Source organism: Mus caroli, chromosome 15 (assembly GCF_900094665.2).
Source record: "Mus caroli chromosome 15, CAROLI_EIJ_v1.1, whole genome shotgun sequence".
NCBI lineage: Eukaryota > Metazoa > Chordata > Mammalia > Rodentia > Muridae > Mus > Mus caroli.
This window is the reverse complement of record NC_034584.1, coordinates 5,143,806-5,169,256: the sequence shown is the minus strand read 5'-3', so window position 1 is coordinate 5,169,256 and position 25,451 is coordinate 5,143,806. Positions and strand designations below refer to the sequence as shown.

The following is a 25,451-nucleotide window of genomic DNA, read 5'->3' as shown; positions in this document are numbered from 1 at the left end:
TGGAATGTGTTTTTCAGACATGTTAAGCAAATACACGGCTATCATGACACACCCCCACACCCAAGTGACTTCCCATCTCCCCACCACCTCCATGCCCTTTTCTCCCTATATTTTAAACCAAATGACAAGGATCTATGCAAACTTTCCCTCCCTAACCATTTGGGACATTCCTGCCAAAGTCCCCCTTTCTACCAAGTGATTTAGTGCCTTAGCCTTGCGGCAGACTCTCTTTACATGTGTTTAGTCTCCCGTGCAGAACTTGGCCTCTCATATTTCATCACGCTGGGGAGAGAAGATGGTTACCAGAGTTCAGGTGTGGGACAGGAAGAACAATCCCTGCTCACTCGGTTTTGTCTTCTGGAATTTTCCTATTGTGTCTGGGACTCCACCAGTCTCAAGGCTAGTGTGCAAGGAACAACTTGTACACCTCACCCTGCTGTTTTCCTGGCAACAATGCATGGCCCTGTTCTTAATGGGGTCTTTAGTTTTACAAGCTGGAGTATGGCAGGAGTAGAAGTGAGCAAGTGGTCCTTCCCTGGGGAATTGGTTAGTGGAAAGCATCTTCTTTGATTGAAACAAGAGCAGTTTATTTTCTTTCAGATGAAAGGGCCAATATGCAGAAGTAGCAGAGTCCCCGCTTTTGGTTAGCAGGCCTCATTTTTATGCCCGTTGCTAAGAAAATGCCTTCAGATGGTTGTCTTCATCATTTCAGAAAGTATGGAAAGATACTTTTTATGTTGGTTTTCATTCACAGCGTTAAAAAATATATATAACCGTACAAATCATTTCCTGACGTTTCTGTCCCTTCACTGAGGGTATCATGATGACATCCCCACCCCTCTGGCCAGGGTGGGGGAAGGGTAAGCAATCCTCCTCTTCTGTCTGCAACTTTGGACCCCCGTTGCTATCTTGACCACCAGTGTTCTCTCTAAATAGTTATAGGTTGACAGTCATGGGCACAAGCATCAGAGAAGACATCTGAGAAGGACTGCAGGATAGGAGGCAAAGGAAAAGAAAGCCTCCTCCGGGAGGAAGGAAATCCTGCTGCCTGGTACCTCCCAGCCCAGATAGCAACTACTGCACTTGTAGCCCTCCCCAAGCAGACAGGGAAAGAGCCAGAAGGCTGGCCCAGCACAGTGCTGTCAAGCCAGGCCATCCTGATAGCGCGCGACCCTCCTCGAGGAGCTGTCATTGCAATTACAGCCAAATAAAGATATTTTGGTGCATGGATCAGATGAGAGTGAAAATGGAGAGGGACACTCCCGCTGAGAACAGAGTAGTCCACCTGTAACTGGTTGAAGCCCTGAGCAGTGCCATCTCAGTAAATGGATGCTTAGCCCCTGGTTTCAAGGCTAAGAGCTGGTCAGCCTCCTCATCTGTGAGAGCTGATCCTGGGTGTCACAGAGCAACACGCTTACCACACTTAGTGACATATGGTCTAATTTGAGTCCCCAGTCTGTTCTACTTGCTAGTCACTAAAACCTTAGACTTTAGGTGCTACTAAGTAAGTGCTTATGAAGATTATAAATGATATAACTAGAATATTATTGGAATTACAAGGTGAAAGTCATAACTTTAATCCCTCTTTCAATACCTATGCATCAACATTTTTAGGCAAATCTAACCAGTTACTTAACAATCATAAATACTTTTTCCAATACTTACCCTAAATATGTCTGTATAAATGTGGGCACTGATACCTGTCATTGAAATACATCATTGGGCCTAGAGAGATGGCTCCGCAGTTGAGCACATTGGCAGCTCTTTCAAAGGACCCGGGTTCAAGTCCCAGAAGCTCACACTGTCTGCAACTCTGGCTCCAGGGAAGTGAACACCCTCACACGGACATGCATGCAGCTACACACATAAAACAAAAATAAAAAAATCATTTAAAAAGGAATACACTATTGTTTTTTAGTACGTTTATAAAAACAGAACTTAGTCATGGGGTCAGCACTTAGAGTGCTTTCTGATCTTCCAGAGGACCCAAATTCAATTCCCATCACGCACACTGGGTACCTTACAACGTCCTGGGAATCTGATTCCCTCTTCTGGACTCTGTGAACTTTTATATTCACACACACACACACACATGTAAAAATAAATCTTAAAAAACAGTAAATAAAGCAGTCTGATTAGATTATATAATAATTAGGTTTCAGTGTTGTAATAGAATTGGAGAGAATAAAGTGGAAAAACAAAGCAGGAAGTGCCGTGTTATTATGGCTGAGTTAGTCTACTGAGGGTTTCTTTCTCACTGTTTTACAGACCAACAAACTCTGAGGTATATCCCATTATCCTACACCACTAGGAGCCCTTAAAAACCAAATGTCCTTTTTCACATTGATTAACACTTAGAATTTACCTTAAGTAGACACTGAATATGTCTTGAAAATAATGAGAACCATTTTTAACCTGTCGTGAGATAGCCTGCAGGACAGGAAAGAGGAAGACAGGGTACAAAAATGAGAACTTCTCAAACAAACAAACAAACCCAACATTTCAACTTTATTAAATGAGATCAAATAAAACAGCAAAGAAGCAATAGAAGAACTTTAGCTTTTAGGACCCAAATGTTTGCCTGAAGTACAATGAAAACAAACACTGTAGAACAGATACCCGACTACACGAAACACATATAAAATAATAATTCTTCACAAGGTGAACTTAGCCTATGCTGATGGAAATCAGTTTAAGAAATTATATCCACACACACACTGCTTACACATGTAGTAGGCTTCCCAACTAATAATGGAGAGAAGAAAATAATTGCACCTCAAGCTGTGGGGAGGCTGGTGTTACTTAGCCACATGAAATCGACTCCTGGAGTAGACATGGGTGATCACGTAGGCGCTGGCATTCTCACAGTAGGTATTTCGGGAGGGATGAGGAAATCGAGGGTAGGGGGAAGTGCTGACTCCTCGTCTTCCACTGGAGAATCCCTTGGACTGACTTCCTGAAAACCTTCTGTTTGCCTTCCCCAGGAATGGCGGCCCTAGATAGTAAGGCATCCGGGAAGATGGGGATGCGAGCTGTAGTCTATTACATGACTACTACCATCATTGCTGTGGTGATTGGCATAATCATTGTCATCATCATCCACCCTGGAAAGGGCACAAAGGAAAACATGTACAGAGAAGGTAAAATCGTGCAGGTGACTGCAGCAGATGCCTTCCTGGATTTGATCAGGTATGTCCTTGAAAACCACCCCTGGGGTGTGTACTCTGACCTCCCGATCCCTCTTAAATTTTGGGAAGCCAAACAAACTCTCAGAGAGGGATTTGACAGCGCCAGCCTTGTCGGGCTTGAAGTAGAAGTCACATCTCTCCTTTCCTCAAGCAGAGGTTGGTGTTGAGTGTGTCTTCTGATCCCACATAGATGATGTGAGGTGAAGATGAAGTGGCTGATCTGGGGAGCCCTGCTGTAGGCTTCAAAACCCTCGCCACTAAGTGGAGACTCTGCACTTCACCCTGGAATAATTGGATAATTCTTAATGTTCTTTTCCCAAGTCTTAACTCTGTAGAGCTAGTTTTCAGCAAAGTGTGACCTGTTCCTTAGACTCCAAACCTAAAATGAATAGTCTGTATCGTTGTCCATGGCAAACAACAGCACACGCAGCTCAGCAGGGACTTCGGTGTTCATCTGACCACTCCTGACTAATGCTCCTTCTTTTATACTATTTGCAAAGGAAGTATGTGGCAGACTAGGAGTGAAACATTGAAGGATGCTCTTTAGTAGTGTTTTATAAACAACTAGACACTGATTACAGTCGAGTCTTATCTATTACTTGCAATGGAGTTGATGACCATCAATGGGAGGCCAAGTTTGAGCCTGGCATTTTCCTTCTTTCTCTCCATACCTGCCCTTGCATCAGTCGGCACCTAGCAAGAAGCACACTACATCTTCAAAAGGAACTTTGAAAGTCAACATGCCATGCAAACTATAATCTCAGCACTGGCTGACCAAGGCAGGAGACTCACAGGTTCGAGACCGGCCTCAGTCAGGCTGCCTAGTAAGACCTTGTGTTTAAACAGTCTGGGAGGCTCCAAGGTATAATGAGACAAGTAGGGATCTGTCTTGTCATCAATCCTGTCTGTGAAGGGACACAGGAAGGAGCTGGTAGTGCAGCCCAGAAAGAACTGCAGCTATGGGCCTCAGGGTAGGTGCTCTAACTGTAGTGACAAGGAGAGCTTGTCAATCAAACTGAACCAGGGTACTAATGGAATATGTATATGGACTTTTTATTTCTCACTGCTCTGTAAGCTGTCAGCTTCCCCAGAAAACTACGAATTGCATGGGCCATACCTAGGAACCACCACATATCCAGCTTCAAGTCACAATTTCCGTTTATCTATTTGCAGCTTGATTCAATGCAGTTCTTACCTTAGACACAGTGAAGCGGTGATATTTCAGGAAGTTTTGCAAATGACTGCTGTTTTCTTTGCAGGAACATGTTCCCTCCCAATCTGGTAGAAGCCTGCTTTAAACAGGTAAATACTGTGCAGTTACCAAGTCACCTTTTAAATTCTTCTAGGGGAGATTAGAAAGGTAGCTCAGTTGTAAAGAAAGAGCTCTTCCAGAGGACCCCAGCTAGGTTTTCAGAACCTATGCCCAGTGGCTCACAAGCCCCAGGAACTTCAGCTCCAGTAGATCTAACAACACCTCTGACTTCTTCAGGTACCTGCATATTATTCACACACACACACACACACACACACACACACACACACACACACATACACACTCACTCATTCACTTAAAAACAATGAGATGTAGCAAGCCAGTAGGACCCTCTTCTCTTGCCTTCTCATTGCTCTGCAGTAAAAAATACTTCTGGCTAACCACATGGAAAGCATCAGGGGTTACCTGGGAAACTTTAGTGACAATGGTCCCTTACTTGTATTAAAGGTGGCCTTCTTGCCAGGCACATTCATCTTGCACACAACAGCACATTGGGTCTATTGGGTTATTTTAAAGAGGGTTAATTGGGAGGCTTCCCCTCTTTCTTCCCCTCTTTGTGCACCCATGCAGAAAAAATGCACCAAAGAAAGCCAATGCAAATATAAATAAATACATTAATGACTTGCTTTAAAGTTAGACTATTCTATTTCTGGATTTGATTTAAAAATCATTGACCTACTTATTAAAAGTCTATGAAGGGCCTCAGGGATGCTAAAGAGGCCCCGTATCACAAAGGGATGCAATCGCCATGTATGGAATGCCTGCTGTGTGCCAAGCACCAGTGTTAGATTGAGTCCTCACATGAACATGATGAGTACCACTGTCTTCATTTCACTCATTTATGAGACTGGGGTATTAGGTAACGAGCACAAGTTCTCACACGTAGGAAATGGCAGAGCCCAGATCAGATCTGTATGATCCAACCTCTTCCTACCACTCCATGCTGATTCCCGGCAACCAAGAGACTCCACCTGGAGGCTATGGTAGGGTCCAACCCTTCTGCCGCACATCTAAGCCGTTCTTGGCTCTCTATATGTTGGACACAATTATCCTTTAGCATTGGGAAATATAGTTCATTGATTAGTAAAGCTTTGCTGCCCAAGCTATGAAAGGGAAAACGTATAGCAGATTAAATTCTACTTCCCACAGCACTCCTTTATGTGATATCAAATCACCTAACCTTTTGGCTTGAGACATACAAAATAAAACCAAAGTCTGACCTCATCGAGCACTGTGTTTTAACTTACATATGTTAGGCAACACCTACACACACACACACACACACACACACACTTAGATTATTTGTAAAAGCTAATGCACAAGCAGATTGAAAGATTCAAACACACTCTTTAAAAAAAAAAGACAAAAAAGGGAGGGAGGGAGGGAGGGAGGGAGGAAACAAAGAAAAAGATAAAAAGCCATCGGAGCTGGGCAGTGGTGGCTCATGCCTTTAATCTCAGCACTCGGGAGGCAGAGGCAGGCGGGTTTCTGAGTTCGAGGCCAGCCTGGTCTACAGAGTGAGTTCCAGGACAGCCAAAGGCTACACAGAGAAACCCTGTCTCAAAAAAACAAAAACAAAAACAAAACAACAACAACAAAAAAGCCAATGGAGGGAAAGAGGATGACAATTCCAAGGCTAACCTGGGCTACAGAGTGAGTTCAAGCCTACCCTGGGTCATTTAATGAGGTATCATTTTACAGTATAAAGCAAAGGGCAGGCAAAATGGCTTACCTGGTAAAGGCGCTTGCCACTAAGCTTGGTAGCTTGAAGTCAATCCCTGCACCCCACGTGTTGGAAGGGGAGAACAAACTCTCTCAAATTGCTCTTTGATCTCCACGTAGGCCCCATGGCATGTGTCCCTATCCCTACTAGAGAGATAAATGCAATAAAATTTTAGTTAAATATATTTAGTCTAAAAAATTAAAATAATTCATTATAAATAAAATAACGTTTGAAATATATATGTATATATATGTGTATGTGTATATATATATATATATATATATATGTATGTATATATGTGTGTGTGTGTGTGTGTGTGTGTGTATGAAGAGATGTGGGTACAGTCTGGGTATAGAATGCTTAGAGAGCACATGAAAGACCCTAAGTTTAGTTCCAATTTTGACAAAAGTCAAAATTGCACAAGCAGGTGAAAAATCTAACTTTCTTTATTCAAGAACTACAATGACAATGGATAATAAATCCCTTTCAACCCAACCCAGCAGCCCAGCATCATGGGTCTGACTGCTCACTCGCTGGCAAGGGTGATATGGAAACTGCCGATCTCCAGTTCTGTTAGATGAGAAAAGCACTGAACTTCACAGACCTGCCGTTAGCTTGTATGCATTGGCAGCCCTGGGGGGAAGGGGGGTCAGACGTGGTGCCCTAAGACCTATTTGGTTTAGATTAGACTGCAAATAAGGTTGCAGTTTCTGAGCGGGCTCTAAACTGTGTGCAAAGGTAAAGAGTAGGTGGATTAAGACAAAACAACCAGGCTTGAAAAATGTACCCCCAGAGAATCCACAGAACCCACAAATACCCAAGAGCAAAGAGACTGAGAGTTGAGTGTACTAGAACTTTATGTGTTTTTAAAATTACCAACAATCCACAGTATTGACAGCTGACCGTGTCCTTGTTTGGAGACAGTGGTTTTCCAGTAGACCAGAAAGTCTCCTGTTCATTCTTGATACAAAAATAGCCAAGCGCTCCATGTGTGGCTGTGCCTTCCTAGATTCTAAACCCAGTCAGCGTCCATACACCATTACTCAATGATTGAAGCTTTCCTACCAATGCTGTCAAAGCCAGGGTGGCAATTTCACTTTTCTGGAGTTCAAAGTGGGATAGACTTAATTTTATCCACTGTAAGTTCTCAGCACTGGCTGACTCAAACATCTATGCAGGAGCTATGGGGTGGGGTTGGGGAATGGGTTAGCTTAGGAGAGAAGTGACTTGGAGCAAGCAAATTTTCCTCACCAAGGAGCTATTAAGGATTGGTATTTATAGCATCTGGACTGACTTGAAGGCTGGTCACTTGAAGATCTTCACTCCTATCCTCTGAAGTTTCCAACCAGGTCTAATCCTGAAGGCCATTGCCATTGAACACCATTAGTCCACATTAATGTTAAATACCTTACATTTTATATAATGGTGTCCCCTGTGGTGCACCAATGTGGTCCTTGCCACAACCCTGTGAGGTAAAGGCAGTGTCTATCCTGTTATGTAGCTGTGGGATATAAAAAGAAAGATGGTAGGTTTGTGCATGATGGCCATAGAAGGCAAGAGGACTCAAGGTTGTTTGCGTTTTGGGCCCTTTGAGAAATCTCATTATAGTCATTCTACTACAATTACCAAAAATAAATAAATAAATAAATAAATAAATAAATAAAATAAAAAAAGCAGAGATGTATGTGTATGTTGTTGAGTCTAACATCTTTAGCCAGATCTCATCTTTTTATTGTAATTTGTTATATACTCGAGTGTGTGTGTGTGTGTATGTGTGTCTGTGTTGAGAAACAAAGACTTGGCACAAATTAGATAGACCATACATAGGTAGGTAGATATATACATACTGCTGTAACATTATCCTTTGAATACAAAATAACATTATCATGATAGAAAATTTGGATAGCAAGAAAGTATAGCAATCACTTAATTCCTATTATGATTCTTATTTTTAAGTTTAAAACCAGCTACGAGAAGAGAAGCTTTAAAGTGCCTGTCCAGTCCAACGAAACACTTCTGGGCGCCGTGATCAACAACGTGTCAGAGGCCATGGAGACTCTGACCCGGATCCGGGAGGAGATGGTGCCCGTGCCTGGATCTGTGAATGGGGTCAATGCCCTGGGCCTAGTTGTCTTCTCCATGTGCTTCGGTTTTGTGATCGGAAACATGAAGGAGCAGGGGCAAGCGCTGAGAGAGTTCTTTGATTCTCTTAATGAAGCCATCATGCGATTGGTCGCGGTGATAATGTGGTATGTGTTTCTTTGCGCTCCCTACCTGTGTACAAGAGGCTTAGTGCATTCTGTGTCAGTTCCATCCTGAGAAAGATGCCACCAAGGTGAATTCTTACAGTGATCTTCCTGTGGAAGCCACAAGAAAGTCGGTGTGTTTCTAGCACTGCAGAGGCCCTGAGCCTAAATTTCCTCCCCTGCTTTGGAAAGGTTTGACTCCCGTACCGCATTCATCCACTTGCATGTGCTTGGTTATTTCTTCACACAGTTCCTGAGCTTCTCTACTCTATGATTAGTTTAGAGTACCCAGCATGCTAGCCGCTGCAGCAGAGAGCAGCAAGGGTACTCTACATCTCAGACACTTCTAAAGGAAACAAAGAATAAGCAAATAAATATCATGGTCCTGATAAGTGTGGTGAAGAGAGAGAAGGCCATCTGCCTTGGATGGTACAGAAAGGATTGAGGTGGCTCTTTCTGCTCAGGTCAGAATGACTGGGCACATCCTGTCATACAAAAAGAACATTCCCAGTAGGAGAAAAAGCAAACACAGGCCCAAGATCATTGGGGTGGGAGTAGGGGCTGAGTTCTCCCTTCTGTTTCAACCCCAAGAAAGTATCTGTGGCAGAGCTCTGGCAGCATCCAGAGGATGAAAGGAAGTATCATGGAGTGCTCAGTCACAACTTAGGACCAAACTTCCCTTAATAAGATTCGGAGCAGGAGACAAAAGAAAAGACTAAATCCAAAGGGGAGAGCGGGGGAGAATTCACTTTGAAAAATAAACTCTCCCAGGCAGGGAGAGAGCCTTGCTTGGTGCAGCAGTGTGGAAATTGCTTTTCCTTCATCCTTCGTTTTTAATATCTAGGGTCCTTCTTGGCACCCGGGGCAGGAAGGCATCAATCGCTAAGAAAAGTGTTCACTCACCAACAGGATTAAAAATATCCTTTGTCTCTAATGCCCACAAAGCCCATAGAAATCCACATCTTTAGGAGTTTGCACAAGACGAATATGAACTTGGCACAAAGACAGGTCGGAATGTGGTCCCCACAGGAGCCTTCAATTGGAAAGCTCCTTCGAAATCCTGGCTGGGCTGAAAGTGGACATTTATCTTCATATTATTAAAATCCCTCCACCTTTCACCTCGTCTATGAAAGGAGCCCATTCAGGGCCACTGAATGAACCTCACATGGGGCTCTTCTAGCTATACATTTGCCTACCCACTCAACATTGAATTATGACATTTCTGAGAACAGGTACTTCTGTGATTTTCTAGCCTGCCTTTTTAAAGGAACTTTGAAAGAAGCACTGTGTTTCTCTAGTTGCAACGAGTCCCCCGCACTTCCCAGCAGACCCTTCTCCTCAAGGGTGATTGGCTTCTGTCTTTGGCAGTGCGTTTTGTTGTAGCTTAGTGCACACATCACACAAAGGGAGTTGAAAATCGGCCTTTGAGCAAGTAGGGTTAATTCAGTATGAGTCATCTTGGGGTCAGTTGCCCATTCTTGCAGGGGCTGTGAGTAGCAGCCTGTGGGTAATTACTTAATTCAAATGCCTATAACCTAACTGTAGTCGTACATCCACACACTTTATTAATTTTAATAGCTCTGGGTTTATTTTTATGGTTTTCTATTTATGGCATGCGGTACTAGTATTTAGTTTACATAGTAACATAAAATTTCCTGTGAAAGGAAATTTACTTAAGTATGAAAGGTTACTTGAAGAAAATTAATGAGTAATATTTTAGGTGGGACATAGCTATGGAAGAAAGCAATAAAAGTGGCCCTACAGCTGTAATTCTCAGCCTTCCTAACACTGTGACCCTTTAATACAGTTCTTCATGTTGTGGTGACCACCAATCATAAAATTATTTTGTTGCTTCTGTTATTTGTCATAATGTAAATATCTGTGCTTTCGGATAGTCTTAGGTGGTAAGGGCTGTTTGACACAGTAAAGGGGTCTCGACCCATAGGTTGAGACCCAGTGCCCTAGAGTACTAGAGTTAAGTGTACATCTAACACACTGGCATTGCATGGCATGGCATGCCATAGCATGTTGCCTGCTTTAGCTTGGGAAGCAGGCTGTGGCGTGGACAACGTTCTGAAAGGCATGATATTGGTATAGTGGCTTGTTCCCAGTGCTTAGCAGGAGTCAAGAGGGAATGGGAGCTGCAGGCATCTGAAGACCCAAACAGGGATCTGTGCCTAGGAAAGTGGAGGTGAGGACCCAAATTCTTCTCCTTCCTAAGGTCTGAGGCCAGTGAGGATAGGGTGGGGGTGTCCTAGAGCAATTCAGAGGGAAAGCAAGGCTGGATTTAGAGATGCCTGGGGAATTTAGTATTTTAAATAGAAAAGAATGACATTTGTAGTTTCTACGCGTCTTAGCTTGGAAATCCCCTGTCTTTCCCTTTTTTTGCTTTGTTTTATTCCTTTTTCTCTCCTACTTGGTAATTTACATGCAACAAGTTATAGGAAACCAAGCTTCCAATTGAGCATGTGTTGCTTTGCCGTAGGTATGCGCCTCTGGGCATCCTCTTCTTGATCGCCGGGAAGATTGTTGAGATGGAAGACATGGGTGTAATTGGGGGACAGCTTGCCATGTACACGGTGACAGTCATTGTCGGCCTCCTCATTCACGCCGTCATCGTCCTGCCTCTCCTCTACTTCCTGGTAACCAGGAAGAACCCCTGGGTTTTCATTGGAGGGTTGCTGCAAGCGCTCATCACAGCCCTTGGGACCTCCTCAAGGTATGTATGTATACACGCGGTTTATTCCTCTAAGAAAGTGTGTCTAAACCTTTACCTTGGATCTGAGCCTAGGGTTTGGGGCAAGTAGAGTCATTGTGTTCTGGGTTTTAAGTCTCAGGAATTGGCTTTTTCCACCTCTGATACTGATCATAGCTCCTTGAGTCCCGGAAAATGGCTATCTATAAGTCCTTTTAGGGGCAAAGGGAAAACCCTTTCCTAACCACAGACTTCCTGTTTTCCACTGACATCTGCCTGAGAAAAAGGGAGAAAAACAATGTGGGGCAGGCATCTATGGTATGGGAATCGTGCCAAGTAATGCCTCAGAGGAATCCAGGCACAGATGAGTGCCCAAGTGCCCCTGTGAGGGCACCGCACTACCCCTAACCTCCTAGCACTGTAGACAATGCTGACCTAGTCAGGACATGAGAGGGGAAGGAACTGTCTGTGCCAAAGAGCAAAGACCAACCACAGAACTCCCGGGGGCACCCTCAGCTGACATGCCCTGTTTTGCTGCCCTCAGTTCTGCCACCCTACCCATCACTTTCAAGTGCCTGGAAGAGAACAATGGTGTGGACAAACGCATCACCAGATTTGTGCTCCCTGTGGGGGCCACCATTAACATGGATGGGACCGCCCTCTACGAGGCTTTGGCTGCCATTTTCATCGCTCAAGTGAACAACTTTGACCTGAACTTTGGACAGATTATAACAATAAGGTACAACGGGAGATTTCCATTCATCATTTCCTTCAGAATGGTTTTTAACAATGAGAGTGCGAGAGAGCTGGGTGAAGACATTGGTTGGGAAGGAATCACACATAAATAGGAGATTAGGGAGCCATTGTATTCCTCAGCTTTTTAATTTCTGGTGTGAATATTCTCTCAAATAATACAGACGTATATGACTTGGAAGGAATGAGTTGCCTGTTACCATATCACTCTAAATTTCTCTGTAGGTTACCATTGTCCACGACTGATTCCCAAAGACCTCTCCCAGTGCAAGGATATGTGCACACTTCTTCTTAGTAATTAACCACACCACACACATCATGTGCTCCTTGATTGCTTTGCTTATCAAATCAAAACTTACAAATACATCTAGCTCATTTCTAAAAATATCTACAAAATATATGTACAGATAACTCCATTTTTAAAACATTAGGTTAGAGCCAGGCGTGGGGGTGGCGCACGCCTTTAATCCCAGCACTTGGGAGGCAGAGGCAGGTGGATTTCTGAGTTCGAGGCTAGCCTGGTCTACAAAGTGAGTTCCAGGACAGCCAGGGCTATACAGAGAAACCCTGTCTCGAAAAACCAAACCAAACCAAACCAAAACCATTAAGTTAGACTATAATTTTGAAAACATTCAACTATGTTTGTAGACAATATTGAAAAAATGAAAATACACTTGAAAACTAGGTTAACTTATTCTCTTGGGTTAATTTTTAGGCAGTATAAGGGGAATAACAGATCATACAAGTGAGGCTGAGAACTCAGTTTTATGGAGAATCATTTGACTGATAACTTAAGATGTCCAGTGAAAAATAATTTCCCTATTTGTGCTTTTCTCAGATCTCCTGGTTTCATTCTGCACGGTCAGCTATCATTCCTGGCAGCTTTCCTTGTAGTCTGCAAAAACAGTCCATGTGTGCATGCAGATCTAACCCTTCGCCCTTTCTTACTACTGGACTAGGCATGACGAGCCTGAGAGACCAAGGCAATGAACAGTAGGCTTTAAAGACCCCCAGTTCAGATTACCTGTGCCCTTCATTGCTGTGGGCTTGGTTTAGCTAATATTAACAATTTCAGAAATCAGGCTTTTATTTTTGCAGCTCTTTACTAGGAAAATTACCTTATCCTTAGAAATGTTAAAACAATATCGCAATATCCTCTACTGAGATCTAGAAATTAGTATTTTGCCATTTTTGTGGTCTCCCACTCTCTCTCCCTCCTTCTCTCCCTTCCTTCTTCTCTCTCTCCCCCTCCATCTCCCCCTCTCCCTCTTCTCCTCCCTTCCCCCTCCCTCTTGTCTTCATATTCCTGTCATGTTTCACTTACACCATTCAACATTCATCTTCTAAGAATAAGTATATTCTTCTATGTACCCACAGTAATAGAATCTCAAAAGTTCTTCCAGAGTACTGGTCTACCTTCAGACTTTCCCCCTAACTGCCCCTCCCTCATGTCCTTAACAGTTTTCTTGTTCCTCAGATAGAGATTGAATCTTGATTTTATACCCTAAAGTATGTTTTGTGATCTCTTTTAATCTCTGTCACTCGTCCCACATTTTCCTGACACTTCCTTAGAAATGGCTTCTATCCTGTATGCATGTACACCATTGAGAAGGGTAATAGCTGTAGTAAGCATTAGCATACAGTGCTGAGGTTAGGTTACCATGCCCAGGGATCGTGGGCTAACTGGAGGCTGGAGAACAGTGCCTTGGGACAGTATAACCTATTCTCACATACACCTTGATATATTGGCTGAGTTCAAAGATTCAGCTTCATGTGAGCTAATAATGAAAATGGTACCAGTGACCTAAACAAGACCTAAACAAGGTACAAATACACTCCCTTTAAAGTTTGATCCATAAAGTCGTCAAGGCTGTTTGGTATTCCGCAATGTCAGGGACAAAGGCTGCAGTTGCAAAGTTTCTAGGAATCCCCTTCACCCAAATGATCTACGGTGGCTTTTCAAAACTGTCAAATTTTTGCCAATGGGAAGAGGGGAAGTCAGAGGTTGGCCAATCACTTCCATCTGTGTTTCACGAGCTAGAATTTAGTCTGTGCCCCTAAGGAGTCTGGGAAGTGTAGTTCCCATTCCAGGTGGCCATACCAACTAGCCATTCCAGTGCCGTAGCATGGTAGGACTTGGTGGAGTCATAAGTGTTTTACCCATGGTCTCACTGCTTTATTAATATTGCTGGAGTCTTGCCAATGCTTTATTATTCCTGAAGAGACATTTTCACACTCTCACATCACCCTATCAAATATGTCTTAGACACTTAACATACATTCGAGCTGGGGACATACTAATCACACACACATACACACAGAGGATTGTAACACTACAGGATTTTGTTCATAAATCATTCTGCATTTGAATTAATAAACTTAATTTTGTGGCCACATCAATCATAGAAATTCAGTCTCTTGAATGAGGCAATTATTAGAAATAAGTTGTCGCTGTAACTCTACGGGCCTTTAAAGCTCAAGTCCACCTCTAAGTTCCATTTTGGTGCCGGGGTAAATCCAGCGCCCCACAAGCATTAGGCAAATGCTCTACCACAGAGTCACATCCCCCCCTTCTGGTGCTGGTTGTACCTTACAAAATGACTTTAAGGACATAGAAAAGAATGTAGCCACCAGTTTCTTCACTTAAAAAATGGTCACAAAGTAAAGCCCACTTCACTGTGGGCCACCCCACCATTGTGACAATCAAATGAGGCAAAGCATGCTTGGCATATTAGATGACGCCTAATAAAAAGTGCATGATCAATTTTAATTAGTCTGACCATTAAGTCAGCGAATTGTTTGTTTATTTATGTATTTATTTATTCCCATTCTTCTAAGGCAGGTCCTCCTCTCGAGCATGGGAACACGAGTCTTGTGAGGTACTCTCCACTAGGAGACATTTATAAACTTTTCGGTTTTGGTCCTCTGTCAACAGCATCACAGCCACGGCCGCAAGCATCGGGGCAGCCGGGATTCCTCAGGCCGGTCTGGTCACCATGGTCATCGTGCTGACATCTGTGGGCCTGCCCACAGATGACATCACACTCATCATTGCAGTGGACTGGTTTCTGTGAGTATTTGGAGGACTGTGTGCTGACACACAGATTCCCATCTTCAAGCCTATCTCCCTCCAGTATCCCCACAGTTCTAGAATGGTATCAGCCTAGTGGGCTTGCAGAAGACACCCTGGCTTGTAATGGAATCATCTTCATCATCAGACCCCCAGTCCTTACCTAGAGTCCCATCCTAACATGTCAGGCAAACTCCCTCCTCCCTCAACCAGCGGGCGGGGCACATCTGGCACATCTCCCTCCCACTCCATAAAGCCACTCACTGTCTGCAAAGCTGACATAAGTCAGCCAGACTCTCTCTGAGTTGCGCAACATATCCTCTCAGCAGCTGGAGCTGCAGACCCCACGTGCCAGCTCAGGCCTTCCCCCCTGTGCTTCCCATTACAGTGAGACAATGCAGGACAGATGTTTCTGAGACTCATGAAGTGAAGGATAGCTGTGCAGACAGTGGGAAGCAAGGCTCTCATTATCAAGTGAAATTGCTTTGGGGCTCTGAGGAAAATCCCAAGAAATGTACCCTACGTGTCCTCAGACCCCACCTCGTAGGGCCCATCATCAAGCCTTCGTTCCTCACCCATCCAGGGACATTGTCTGTCCCTTGTCTCTCATAAATATCCTTCTACTGGGAAGAAACTGTTTAAGGGATGCTCAAAGAGGGGCCCCAGGAGGACACAGTGGATGCCAGAGTCCATGTGTAATGGTGTCACTACACCTAGGAAGAGTCTAGGGAACAGAGCTCATCCAGGCCACTTAGACAGTAGTCAGCCTACCATGTTCTCTGCCTTCTGCTGACACTATAGGGATTAAATTCAATGACAGGTAAGAATTTAGCCTATGGTCTGGCCCCAGGCATCAACTGACAGAAGCCCTTTGGGGCTGAGGATGTAGCTCAGTCGCTAGAGTGCTTGCCTAGTGTTCGAGAGGCTCTGGGTTCCTTCCCAGCACCACATAAACTGAGAGGGGAGGGAGGAGGGAGGATTGTTCAATCCTGTAATCTCAGCGCCTGGGAAGTAGAGTTCAAGGCTAGCCTCAGCCACATAATGAGTTCAAAGGCAGCCTGGGCCAAATGAAAACTTGTCTCAGCAAAACCAAACAGTACTTTGGTAGAATGCAAGCTTTTACTCTCAAGGTTTTTTGTTTGTTTGTTTGTTTGGTTTGTTTTGTTTTGGTGTTTTGGTGTGTAGTCCTGGCTATCCTTGAACTCAACTCTGTAGACCAGGTTGGCCTCTAATTCACAGAGATCCACCTGCCTCTACCTCCCTAGTGCTGGGATTAAAGGTGTGCACCACAATGCCTGACATTTCCTTTTCTTATGTTTTTAAGTTAGAATAATGATTCATTATATGTTGATATAGATAACAATTTTTGTGAAAAATAATCACTTTTAAACAAAATGTTTAGTGAAAGAATGTTGCTGGATTACATTTTGTGATTCTCCAAAATGTCTTGGTTAACATCAGACAGCTACAACTACCCCAGCTCCTCCTGTATCCAGTGTTCTATGATGTAATACAGCTGAAGTCTACGCAATACTGAGAAATTTCTGAGAAAATAAAGAGTACATTAAAAGAGGGGCTGGAGAGATGGCTCAGCAGTTAAGAGCACTTCCAGAGGTCCTGAGTTCAATTCTCAGCAACCACGTGGTGGCTCATAACCATCTGTAATTGGATCTGATGCCCTCTTCTGGTGTGTCAGAAATAGCATGCTCATATACATACATAAATAAACCTTTTTTTAAAAAAGAGTAAAAAGAACAAATGAGCCCATAGTATTAGTATAAAAATAGTTTTTATTCCAGGACACTTCTCCAAGGAGACTCTGTCCCATGCTTTGAGAACTGTTAGTACAATGGAAGGTGAATGAAAGAAAGAGAAAATGTTAAATAAACTCAGAAAAGAAGACTGGGGAAATGACTCATTTGGTATGATTGCTTGATGTGTGCATGAGGGCTTGAGTTCCATCCTCGGAACAGTGCCCATGTAAAAAGAGCAGAGCACAATGTCACACACCTATAATCTCCAACATTGGCACTGGAAAGGCAGAGAGAAACAAGATTTGGAACGGCTAGCAAGCCACTCTAGCTAAATCTCCAGTGAGACACCTTATTTCAAAACATAAAGCGGAGAATAATTAAAGACCACACTTCTGGCTTCCACAGATATGTACATGCACACATAGAGCGTGTGCGAGTGCTCGAGCACACACACACACACACACACACACACACACACACACACGTGGTGGGTGGGGGGCGAAAGTCCTCACTGTTCACCTTCTGTTTATAGCCACACTAAATGGCTGGAAACGAATCACTTGTAATTAGTTGTAGGTGTTGTAGGTTCAAGTATGAAATCATTCCATTATTACACTACCCAGAACTTAAAAGATACTTCTTTTTTTAAAGATTTTTTATTTATTATATTTAAGTACACTGTAGCTGTCTTCAGACACTCCAGAAGAGGGCATCAGATCTCATTACAGATGGTTGTGAGGCACCATGTGGTTGCTGGGAATTGAACTCAGGACCTCTAGAAGAGCAGTCAGTGCTCTTAACCACTGCACCATCTCTCCAGCCCCTAAAAGATCCTTCTAGAGCCTTCTCCAGCCAACTCACGATAGGTGCTGGGATCTAGTGGTTTTCATGGGACCCTCTCTTTTCCTTCCTGCCTTCCTCACCTGCAGGGACCGCCTCCGAACCACCACCAACGTGCTGGGTGACTCCCTCGGAGCAGGGATCGTTGAGCACTTGTCCCGACATGAACTGAAGAACCGAGATGTTGAAATGGGGAACTCCGTGATTGAGGAGAACGAAATGAAGAAGCCGTATCAGCTGATTGCCCAGGACAATGAACCCGAGAAACCCGTGGCAGACAGCGAAACCAAGATGTAGACTGACAGAGATGTGCTTTCTTAAGCACCAAGTGTTGGAAACTGTTCTACAATGTATCCATCTCCTTGGGCTCACTTTCCCAGTGAGCCCCTCTTTCCTCCCTACTCTGATAGGATTGGAAAATGGCCAAACACTAAGGAGGGCTCTGCAGCAGCCCAAACCTATCTGTTTTAGCCCACATTTGAAAATTTTAAATCATTTCCTATTATTCTTACCAAGTAAGTTACTGCAATCAAACACAGTTTCGATATTACCAATTTAGGTGGCAAACGATCCTGTGCGTTGTTCTGTAAGTAAAAGAATTAAGCAAATGATAGGCTACCAAAAAAAAAAAGTTTTAAAATCAACTTTCAAGATGTAAAAATCCTTCAGAACGCAACTGAGTTTTAATCTTAAAACATTACAACTTGATGAGCAATTATCAGTTACCTATTGAGTAGCTGAGAGGTTTCCCATTTCTTCTGACTCCTGCCCCGACTTTGTCAGCATCAGGGCAATCCCCACATGCACACAGCACAGCTGTGAGGAGGAGCGGAGAGTGAGGCTCCCAAATGGTCTAGAGTGAGCCTTGTCTCATCTGTTGGCCTCAGTGTTCTCATCCGGAAAATGGGTGACTCCTGGATAGGCCTCTCTAGCCCAAACTTCTGTAACATCAGGAAGGACCCTGCCCCTGTATACCATGAGGATCTCAGACAGGACACTTATTGGGAATGGACGTTTCTCTCTAGGGGCGGGCTGTGTGTGGCTCACTAGATCCTGGGTCCAAAATGTTCGTTCTATAAATAGACAGGTGGAAGGCCATCCTAGAAGGCCTATTGTCCTGTTTTGTTTTCCAATACTAGAAAGCACTCCCTTCTGGGGTACACTTCCCAAATCCAAGGGAAGACAGTCTCTTCAACTGACAATTAGATGTTTAGGAAATAAAGAGAAGACTAGCAAGTGTGCTCAAGGTCTTACTATGGAACACTAAAGAGTAGAGAAAGAATAGAGTATGGCCAACATTACAAAAGGGAGGAGTCTTTGAAAGATCAGGAAAAGTTGGTTTTCTTTCAAGACTAAAATGGAGAGCTACATCTCAACCCTTTTTCTATTAGCCTAAACATTCCGCCTTCAGTTCCTGATCAGTCCCCAAAGAAACAACGTTCTAACACCACTTCTTCCTTATCTCCCAGTCCAACCAATGGCATCTCTGGGACAGATCCATAAGCTAGGTGGATGGTCTCATTTCTGAAAAAGATTTTTTTTTTTTTTGGTTTTTTATTTGTTTTGTTTTTACTATTTTAACCAGGCATTCTTAGGATGACAAAACAACATACTTTTTTTTGTATAGAGATGTCTCTTGACAAATCATTCAAAACTCTCATCTAGAGTGGAGTGTGCTTGTTTATGTCCCTACCAAAAAAAAAAAAAAAAGACAGATGAGTCACCATGAGAATAACATCACTGAGGATGGAAGAAAACACAGCAGGAGAATTCTTTTCAGGCGAGGCAGCTCCCAGGTTTAAAAGAGATTATATTCACTCCCTTAGGAATATCCAATCAAAGATACTCAGTGAGAGCCATCTGACAGTACCAGCTGTGTCAGACTTTCTGACCGAAAATGATGAATGGACATAATTATGCTAACAGACTGAGCATCTAGAATGGCATCTCCCAATCTACAGTTAGAGGTAATTTCTAGAGATCCTGAGCATCCCATGCATAGAAAGGTTAACATTAGGCTACGGGGGAGTAATCATTTAATGGCCAGCTCTATTTGGGAAATACACTACAGAGGTTAATCTATGTGGCAGTCATTTTTCGACACTAGTTGAACAGACCTTAATCGCATCAAATTAATGCTGTTTACCCGGTGTGATATTTTTTATACTAACCATTTCTTACGGAAACAGATCCACTAGGGTGATCCTTTTGCCGGTCCATCCCAGGCTCTGCCTATGTGTGTACCCACTGTGGACTGGGAAACTTCACTTTGTAGATGTATTTTCAATAAAGAAAAAATAGTTTTACATTAATACATTTGTATGTTATTTATTCTTTTCCCCGTTGATGGACATATGGTAGTGAGCTCAAGAAGTGTAGAGAAAGATGCCTCTCTGGACAGTAAAATCTTGGCAGAATCAGCTGGGGATGTCAGCCATGAGGCAATATGTAATGACACGCTCAGTCTCTTAAAACAGGAGTCAAAAGGAGGAGGAGATGAGGGAGTCATGGTGCTACGACACTTGCACTTGGTTGCCCAGGTCAGATTCTGATTTCACACATAAAAGGGATCATTTCTGTGTTGGGCTTAGAAAAGCAGAACTCTACCATGGGGCTCATTCAAACAGTCTGACCTTCAAATTAAATAGCTTTATCTCTGTTATTACCGCTGCCATTTAGAGAAAGAACAGAATTAGATCCCAAAAGACATTTCAAAGCAGCCCCGGTTACTAATAGCCACTTATGGGAGACCATCCTCCTTCAAGCTTCGTAATAAAAGAACTGATGAGCAATATCACAAAACCTCCAGCTTGAAGTTCTAGCTGTATAGCCTTTAATCTCGCTGGCTACCAGCAGGGGGCAGTCACCTACAGACAAGTTTCCTAAATAGAGCTTGCAGAGTGTAGGCCATCCTTGGGAAGACTTCAGTAGAATGACTCATGTTTGATATTATAAAATTTAGCACATTTGCATTTTTCTTAATTTTCATCAGTTTTCCTATAGGAGGTTTCTTTTATAAATCAATGTATTTGAATCTTTTTCTAAGGCATAGACGATACTCACGTAGCCAATCTGGGAATAGGAAGGAGATGGCTCAAAACAGAGAGAACAAAACTCAGTTATCAACAAGAGATCAATATCCACAAGCCTGTGGAATATTCTAGACGTTGGAAAGCGATCTGGGAAGCACAGAGGAAGTCAACCCACTGCTACAAAGTATTTGTTTCTTAGCCAATTTCTCTGCACTCTACAGCCTAAGGTGGAGTTAGTTTGTGAAGGCCACCGAGCCATCTTAAGAAGCTGGACTGTGTGAGACTGGCCAGGGCCATTGTGTCTGTGGAACAGGGAATCTCAGTCCCAGTCTGACCAGAATGAGAAGGAAAGAGGGAGAGATCCCCACATGGGTGGTCATAAGTCTGTTCACAAACAGAACTATGAAAAAAAAAAAGTAGGCTAACATTTTCTACTGCTACTAAGTAAATATATTTAGGTTTTTTTGTTTGTTTTGGTTGTTTGTTGTTTTTGTTTTGTTGGTTGTTCTCTCTCTCTCTCTCTCTCTCTCTCTCTCTCACACACACACACACACACACACATACACACATACACACACACACACATTTTCTTTAAGTTTCTAGGCCCTCAGAAGTTAAGGTCCTTGTTTTCCTTTTCCTGTATTCAAGGGAGGTGGACGGGATTCTAGCACAGGGATTCTAGCATAGAGTCTGAAGGGAGCTTGGAGGGAGGGTTTGTTTCCCTCTGGATGGGGCTTTGTGGAGGAGACCCCGATGGGGCCCCCGGAATGCAGGGCCTCTTTCCGGGCAACCCGCAGGGCACTTGACCCGAAGCTGCTGTCAGTCATGAGGCCTCTGTGTTACTAGGTTGGGTTTCCACTGCTCCCACCCGGGTGGTCCCAGATCTGGATCAACAATGCCTAGCTCTGTGTGGCCTTCTCTTGGGGCCAGGGCAGCTGAGTGCTACGACTGGGGCACACTCTGAATGAATAAGCCCACAAAAAGGGAATGGGGAGGGAAGGGAACGGGGGAGTTGTGTCCTAAGAAGTGATGAGAACATCCACTGTGTCTAAACGGGTGAGAATGCTCTGGTTTGCCACCTGAGAAGTCACCTGAGCTACATCTAGTTCTAAAGTGCAATAACAGGAGGGCTTAATGGGCTCAATCTGTAAAAGCCATCTAGTGGCTTAAAATCCCCGAAGGCTCTCCTTTCTTGGTTCCCTCGGTCACCTTACCTATGCAAGGTCTCTCGGAAAGGCTTCATTTTCCTAGGGACCCTTCAGCTTTTCTCTCCCATCACCTCTCTGAGATCCTTGACAACCTGTGGTCATGACCCCTTGTGAGGGTCAAACGACCTTTTCATAAGGGTTGCCTAGGGCCAGCAGAAAACACAGAGATTATGATTCTTACAGTAGCAACATCACAGTTATAAAGTAGCTACCAACTTTATGATTGGGGGTCACCACAACACAGGGGTTACAGGATTAGGAGTTAGAATTAGGTTGAGAATCACGGCTCTAGACTGTAGATTATAGACTACAGAGGACTCTCATCCTCCCACGCTTTCTCAGACACACACTTGCACTCTGAAGATAACATGGCAACCCCTTCCAACCTAGGACAGAGCTGTCCAGCCCACACAACTGCTACTCCAGCCTTGGGTTTCAGGACACTCTTCTTTCACTAAGTTCTAACTCTGAAGGAAGGGTTATCACATAAAATACGGCATCCCATTAAACTTAAACTTCAGGTAAGGAACAAATATTGTCTTAGTGTAAGAATTAAATCAATAATACAGTGATTATGAAAAGGAGGGCACTGGAAGTTCTATTATTTGATAATATGGGAAGCCCACATACAAGTGAAGTGAAAAATAGAAAATAATTCCTATTTGCCTTAGTACAGTGGACATAATATGGGAAAAATATGTGTTGGGGGAGGGGGGTCTTTGTTATAACCACTTCAATTTTTAATTGCTAAGTGAAAGCAAAAACATTCTTTAAAACTCCCACATCTAGAATTTCCTACAGTTTCTTTGTCCTGGTAATATTATCACTGATTATGTCCTTGTAAATCTTGTGGCCACCGTTTAAAAGCCTGACGAATCGCTTCTGAGGCTCCATGCAACTGTCTTAAATAAATTAAATGGTGTTTAGCTTATCCGTGCTTGAAGTACTTTAAAGCTGGCATCTGCTTCTCTCCCCTCTCACTCTCCTCTTCTCATCCCCCATCCCCTCTCCATCCCTACTCCACATAGAACATTCTCTGTAACCCATTAAAATACAGAAATGTCTCTGGCATTGCTTTTAAGAGATGGCACATTTTCCCCTTTACTTGAGGGTGTCTTTTAGAAAAGTACCTATATGTCTGCCCTATTGTCCTGTTCAAACATGACCAATTTTCCAGGAGCTGTAAAGAGGGAAATGGGGAATTTTTTTTTTCAAAATCTTTTCCAGATTCCAAATGGCAGTCATTCCACAAAAGCCCCTACATTAAGCCAGGTCTGATGGCGTGGGAAGCAGGGTCCAACTGGGACAGCAGAAGGAACAAGTAGAGACACCGTCTCCCACCCAGGAGATGGTGGGTCCACAACCGATTTCAAGACCGCCATAAATCTAATGGGAAATGGCATCAGGTGGCAACTTAGGAGCACTTTCTCTAATTGTGTAAGTTTGGGGAAATTGTAAAGTCCTGAAAATGCCCAGACAGGAGTTTGGAGACATAGCCATTGCAAGAGAAAATAAAGACCATTTAGAATCAGCTCAGTTCGGAGCACTGAGCTGGTCAAAACGGTCTCGGTCAGGAACTACCACCCAGAGCCACTGCATTCAAACAACAGGATCCCAAAGCCAGCTTGCTTTTAAACCTAGGAGAACTATGCCAAACAAACAGAAAGCACAGCTGTCCTAAGGAAAATGGCACGCCAGGCATAGTAACTTATGCCTGTCATTATACTTCAGCAGGTTGAGGCCAAAGTACCACAAGATTGAAACCAGTTAGGACTACCTAATGAGATCATGTCTCAACCTGAGAGAGAGAAAGGGGTGGAGAGAAAAAAAAAAAAAAAGAGAGAGAGAGAGAGAGAAATGTTTTCTGAAACTTAAAGATCTTCAGCTTCAGAGATGTTGTTTAAATCCAAATCTGGACCCGATTGGTTAATCTGTCATAATATACCTGACTTCTCAATCGGCTTGCAAAAGTCGCTGGACCTCAGTGATCCCTTCTGTACCTGTGGAGGTCGGATAAAGTCGCCATCCCCAAACCAGCTTTCTCATTGGGTTACCATGTTAGAAGGAATGCTCATGAAGTGAGAGCTAGTTAAATGGCACATAAAGAAGTTCAACTTCTTTATCTCGGATGTATGTAATTATTCATAATTACATAATAATAAATACATAATAAACGGGACACATATACATCATTTATGTGTGTTCATCAAATTCTCAGCTCAATTCTTGGCACTCTGGACAGCTCTTGAAATGTTTATAACGAAACGGGCCAATGAAGACAGAAGAGGCTTCGCGGTCCACAGATGTGATGGACGGATGGAAGGAAGCTTGTGAGAAGCTGCAAAAACTGCTGTCTTCTGGGAGGGAGGCTGGAAACCAGACTCTCCAAAATCTGACAGAGCTCTTCTGGAGGGGCTCCGGGCGGGGGCAGAGCAGACTCCCCTGCCAGTGTCTGCGATGCTTTTGTCAGTGCTGGCTCTCTCTCAGCAGCCCTGCGCTGCATGGTGGTTTTGTGAAGCGCATAATTCGACACTCCAGGGAGACCACCCAGCTTCCTCTCCCAGAGTCTCCCAGAGAACAAAACTGTCCCTCTGTGTGCCGGTGACCTCCCCCTCTGCCGGCCCCCTTCCCACTGCTGTCCCCTACCCCCACCCCCACCCCCACCTCCCGGCCAAGGGGGAATGGAAAAGCCAGTCAAACCTTCCCTGGTGGGAACCAGGAGATTTGCTACTAAAGCAGCCCAGAGAGGAGGCCACTCTAAGCCTGGGATACTGCTGCCACCCTGTGGCAAGGACCTCCCGACCCAGAGCAGCCCACACCGTATAAAACACCCAACATTCTCTAGAAACTCCTCACTGATGGGCTCTAGGAGGGCTGTGGAACGAGAAACAGCTCAGAAGCCCGAATGAAAAGTGAACTTGAGTAAGTCCGCGTCTGCGGTGTGATTCCCAGAGTGTAGGACGGGATGGATAGTAACTGGGAACTTACAGAAAAGGCTAGTTCCCAGGCCCCATCCAGGACTCTGGAAGGTAGAACCCAGCAGTGTGCTTTAACAAGACTGTTACGCGCCAAGGTTTTAGAACCTCTGATCCAGAGTCTGAAAAGGCAAGGACCACGAAGCTAACCACCAGCGTCCTTATCTTTTCTTCTCTGGCCCTAAACCTTCCCATGTCTCTCTTCGTTCATTTTAATTTCCTAGGATTATGGCAGAATAGATACAAAACAAAGGAAAAGTCACTGATGCGCATGCATGCTTACTGTTCAAAGACTTACTAATGCTTTAATTAAATTTTAATTTTTTAATTTTAATTTAAAAATAAATTTATTGCTGGGCAGTGGTGGCACATGCCTTTAATCCCAGCATTTGGGAGGCAGAGGCAGGCAGATTTCTGAGTTCAAGGCTAGCCTGGTCTACAAAGTGAATTCCAAGACAGCCAGGGCTATACAGAGAAACCCTGTCTCAAAAAAATAAAAAATAAAAAAAAATAATAAAATAAATTTATTATTTGAGGTAATAATTTTTTTTTTTTTTTTTTTTTTGTCGTACCCATCGAGAAAACTCAGGTCCTTCATTTATTTGCCAGGTATTTATGGAGTGTCAACCTTATGTCAGGCACATTAATGGGCACTGTAGATAAAGCTACCACTCCACCACCACCCCCACTCCGG

The 25,451-nt window shown here is 43.7% G+C and overlaps 1 protein-coding gene across 1 annotated transcript in view; it reads left to right on the top strand.

Moving 5' to 3' along the window:
- The window catches only part of Slc1a3 (solute carrier family 1 member 3), a 77,544-nt gene extending 57,690 nt beyond the window's left edge, over window positions 1-19,854 (top strand). The window contains exons 4-10 of the mRNA XM_021183000.1: window positions 2,985-3,189; window positions 4,448-4,490; window positions 8,141-8,433; window positions 10,916-11,149; window positions 11,670-11,864; window positions 14,814-14,948; window positions 17,632-19,854. Coding sequence (XP_021038659.1) covers window positions 2,985-3,189; window positions 4,448-4,490; window positions 8,141-8,433; window positions 10,916-11,149; window positions 11,670-11,864; window positions 14,814-14,948; window positions 17,632-17,839 — 1,313 coding nt within the window. The 3' untranslated portion in view covers window positions 17,840-19,854. The remainder of the gene's footprint in view (window positions 1-2,984; window positions 3,190-4,447; window positions 4,491-8,140; window positions 8,434-10,915; window positions 11,150-11,669; window positions 11,865-14,813; window positions 14,949-17,631) is intronic.
- The last annotated feature ends 5,597 nt before the right edge of the window (window positions 19,855-25,451 follow it).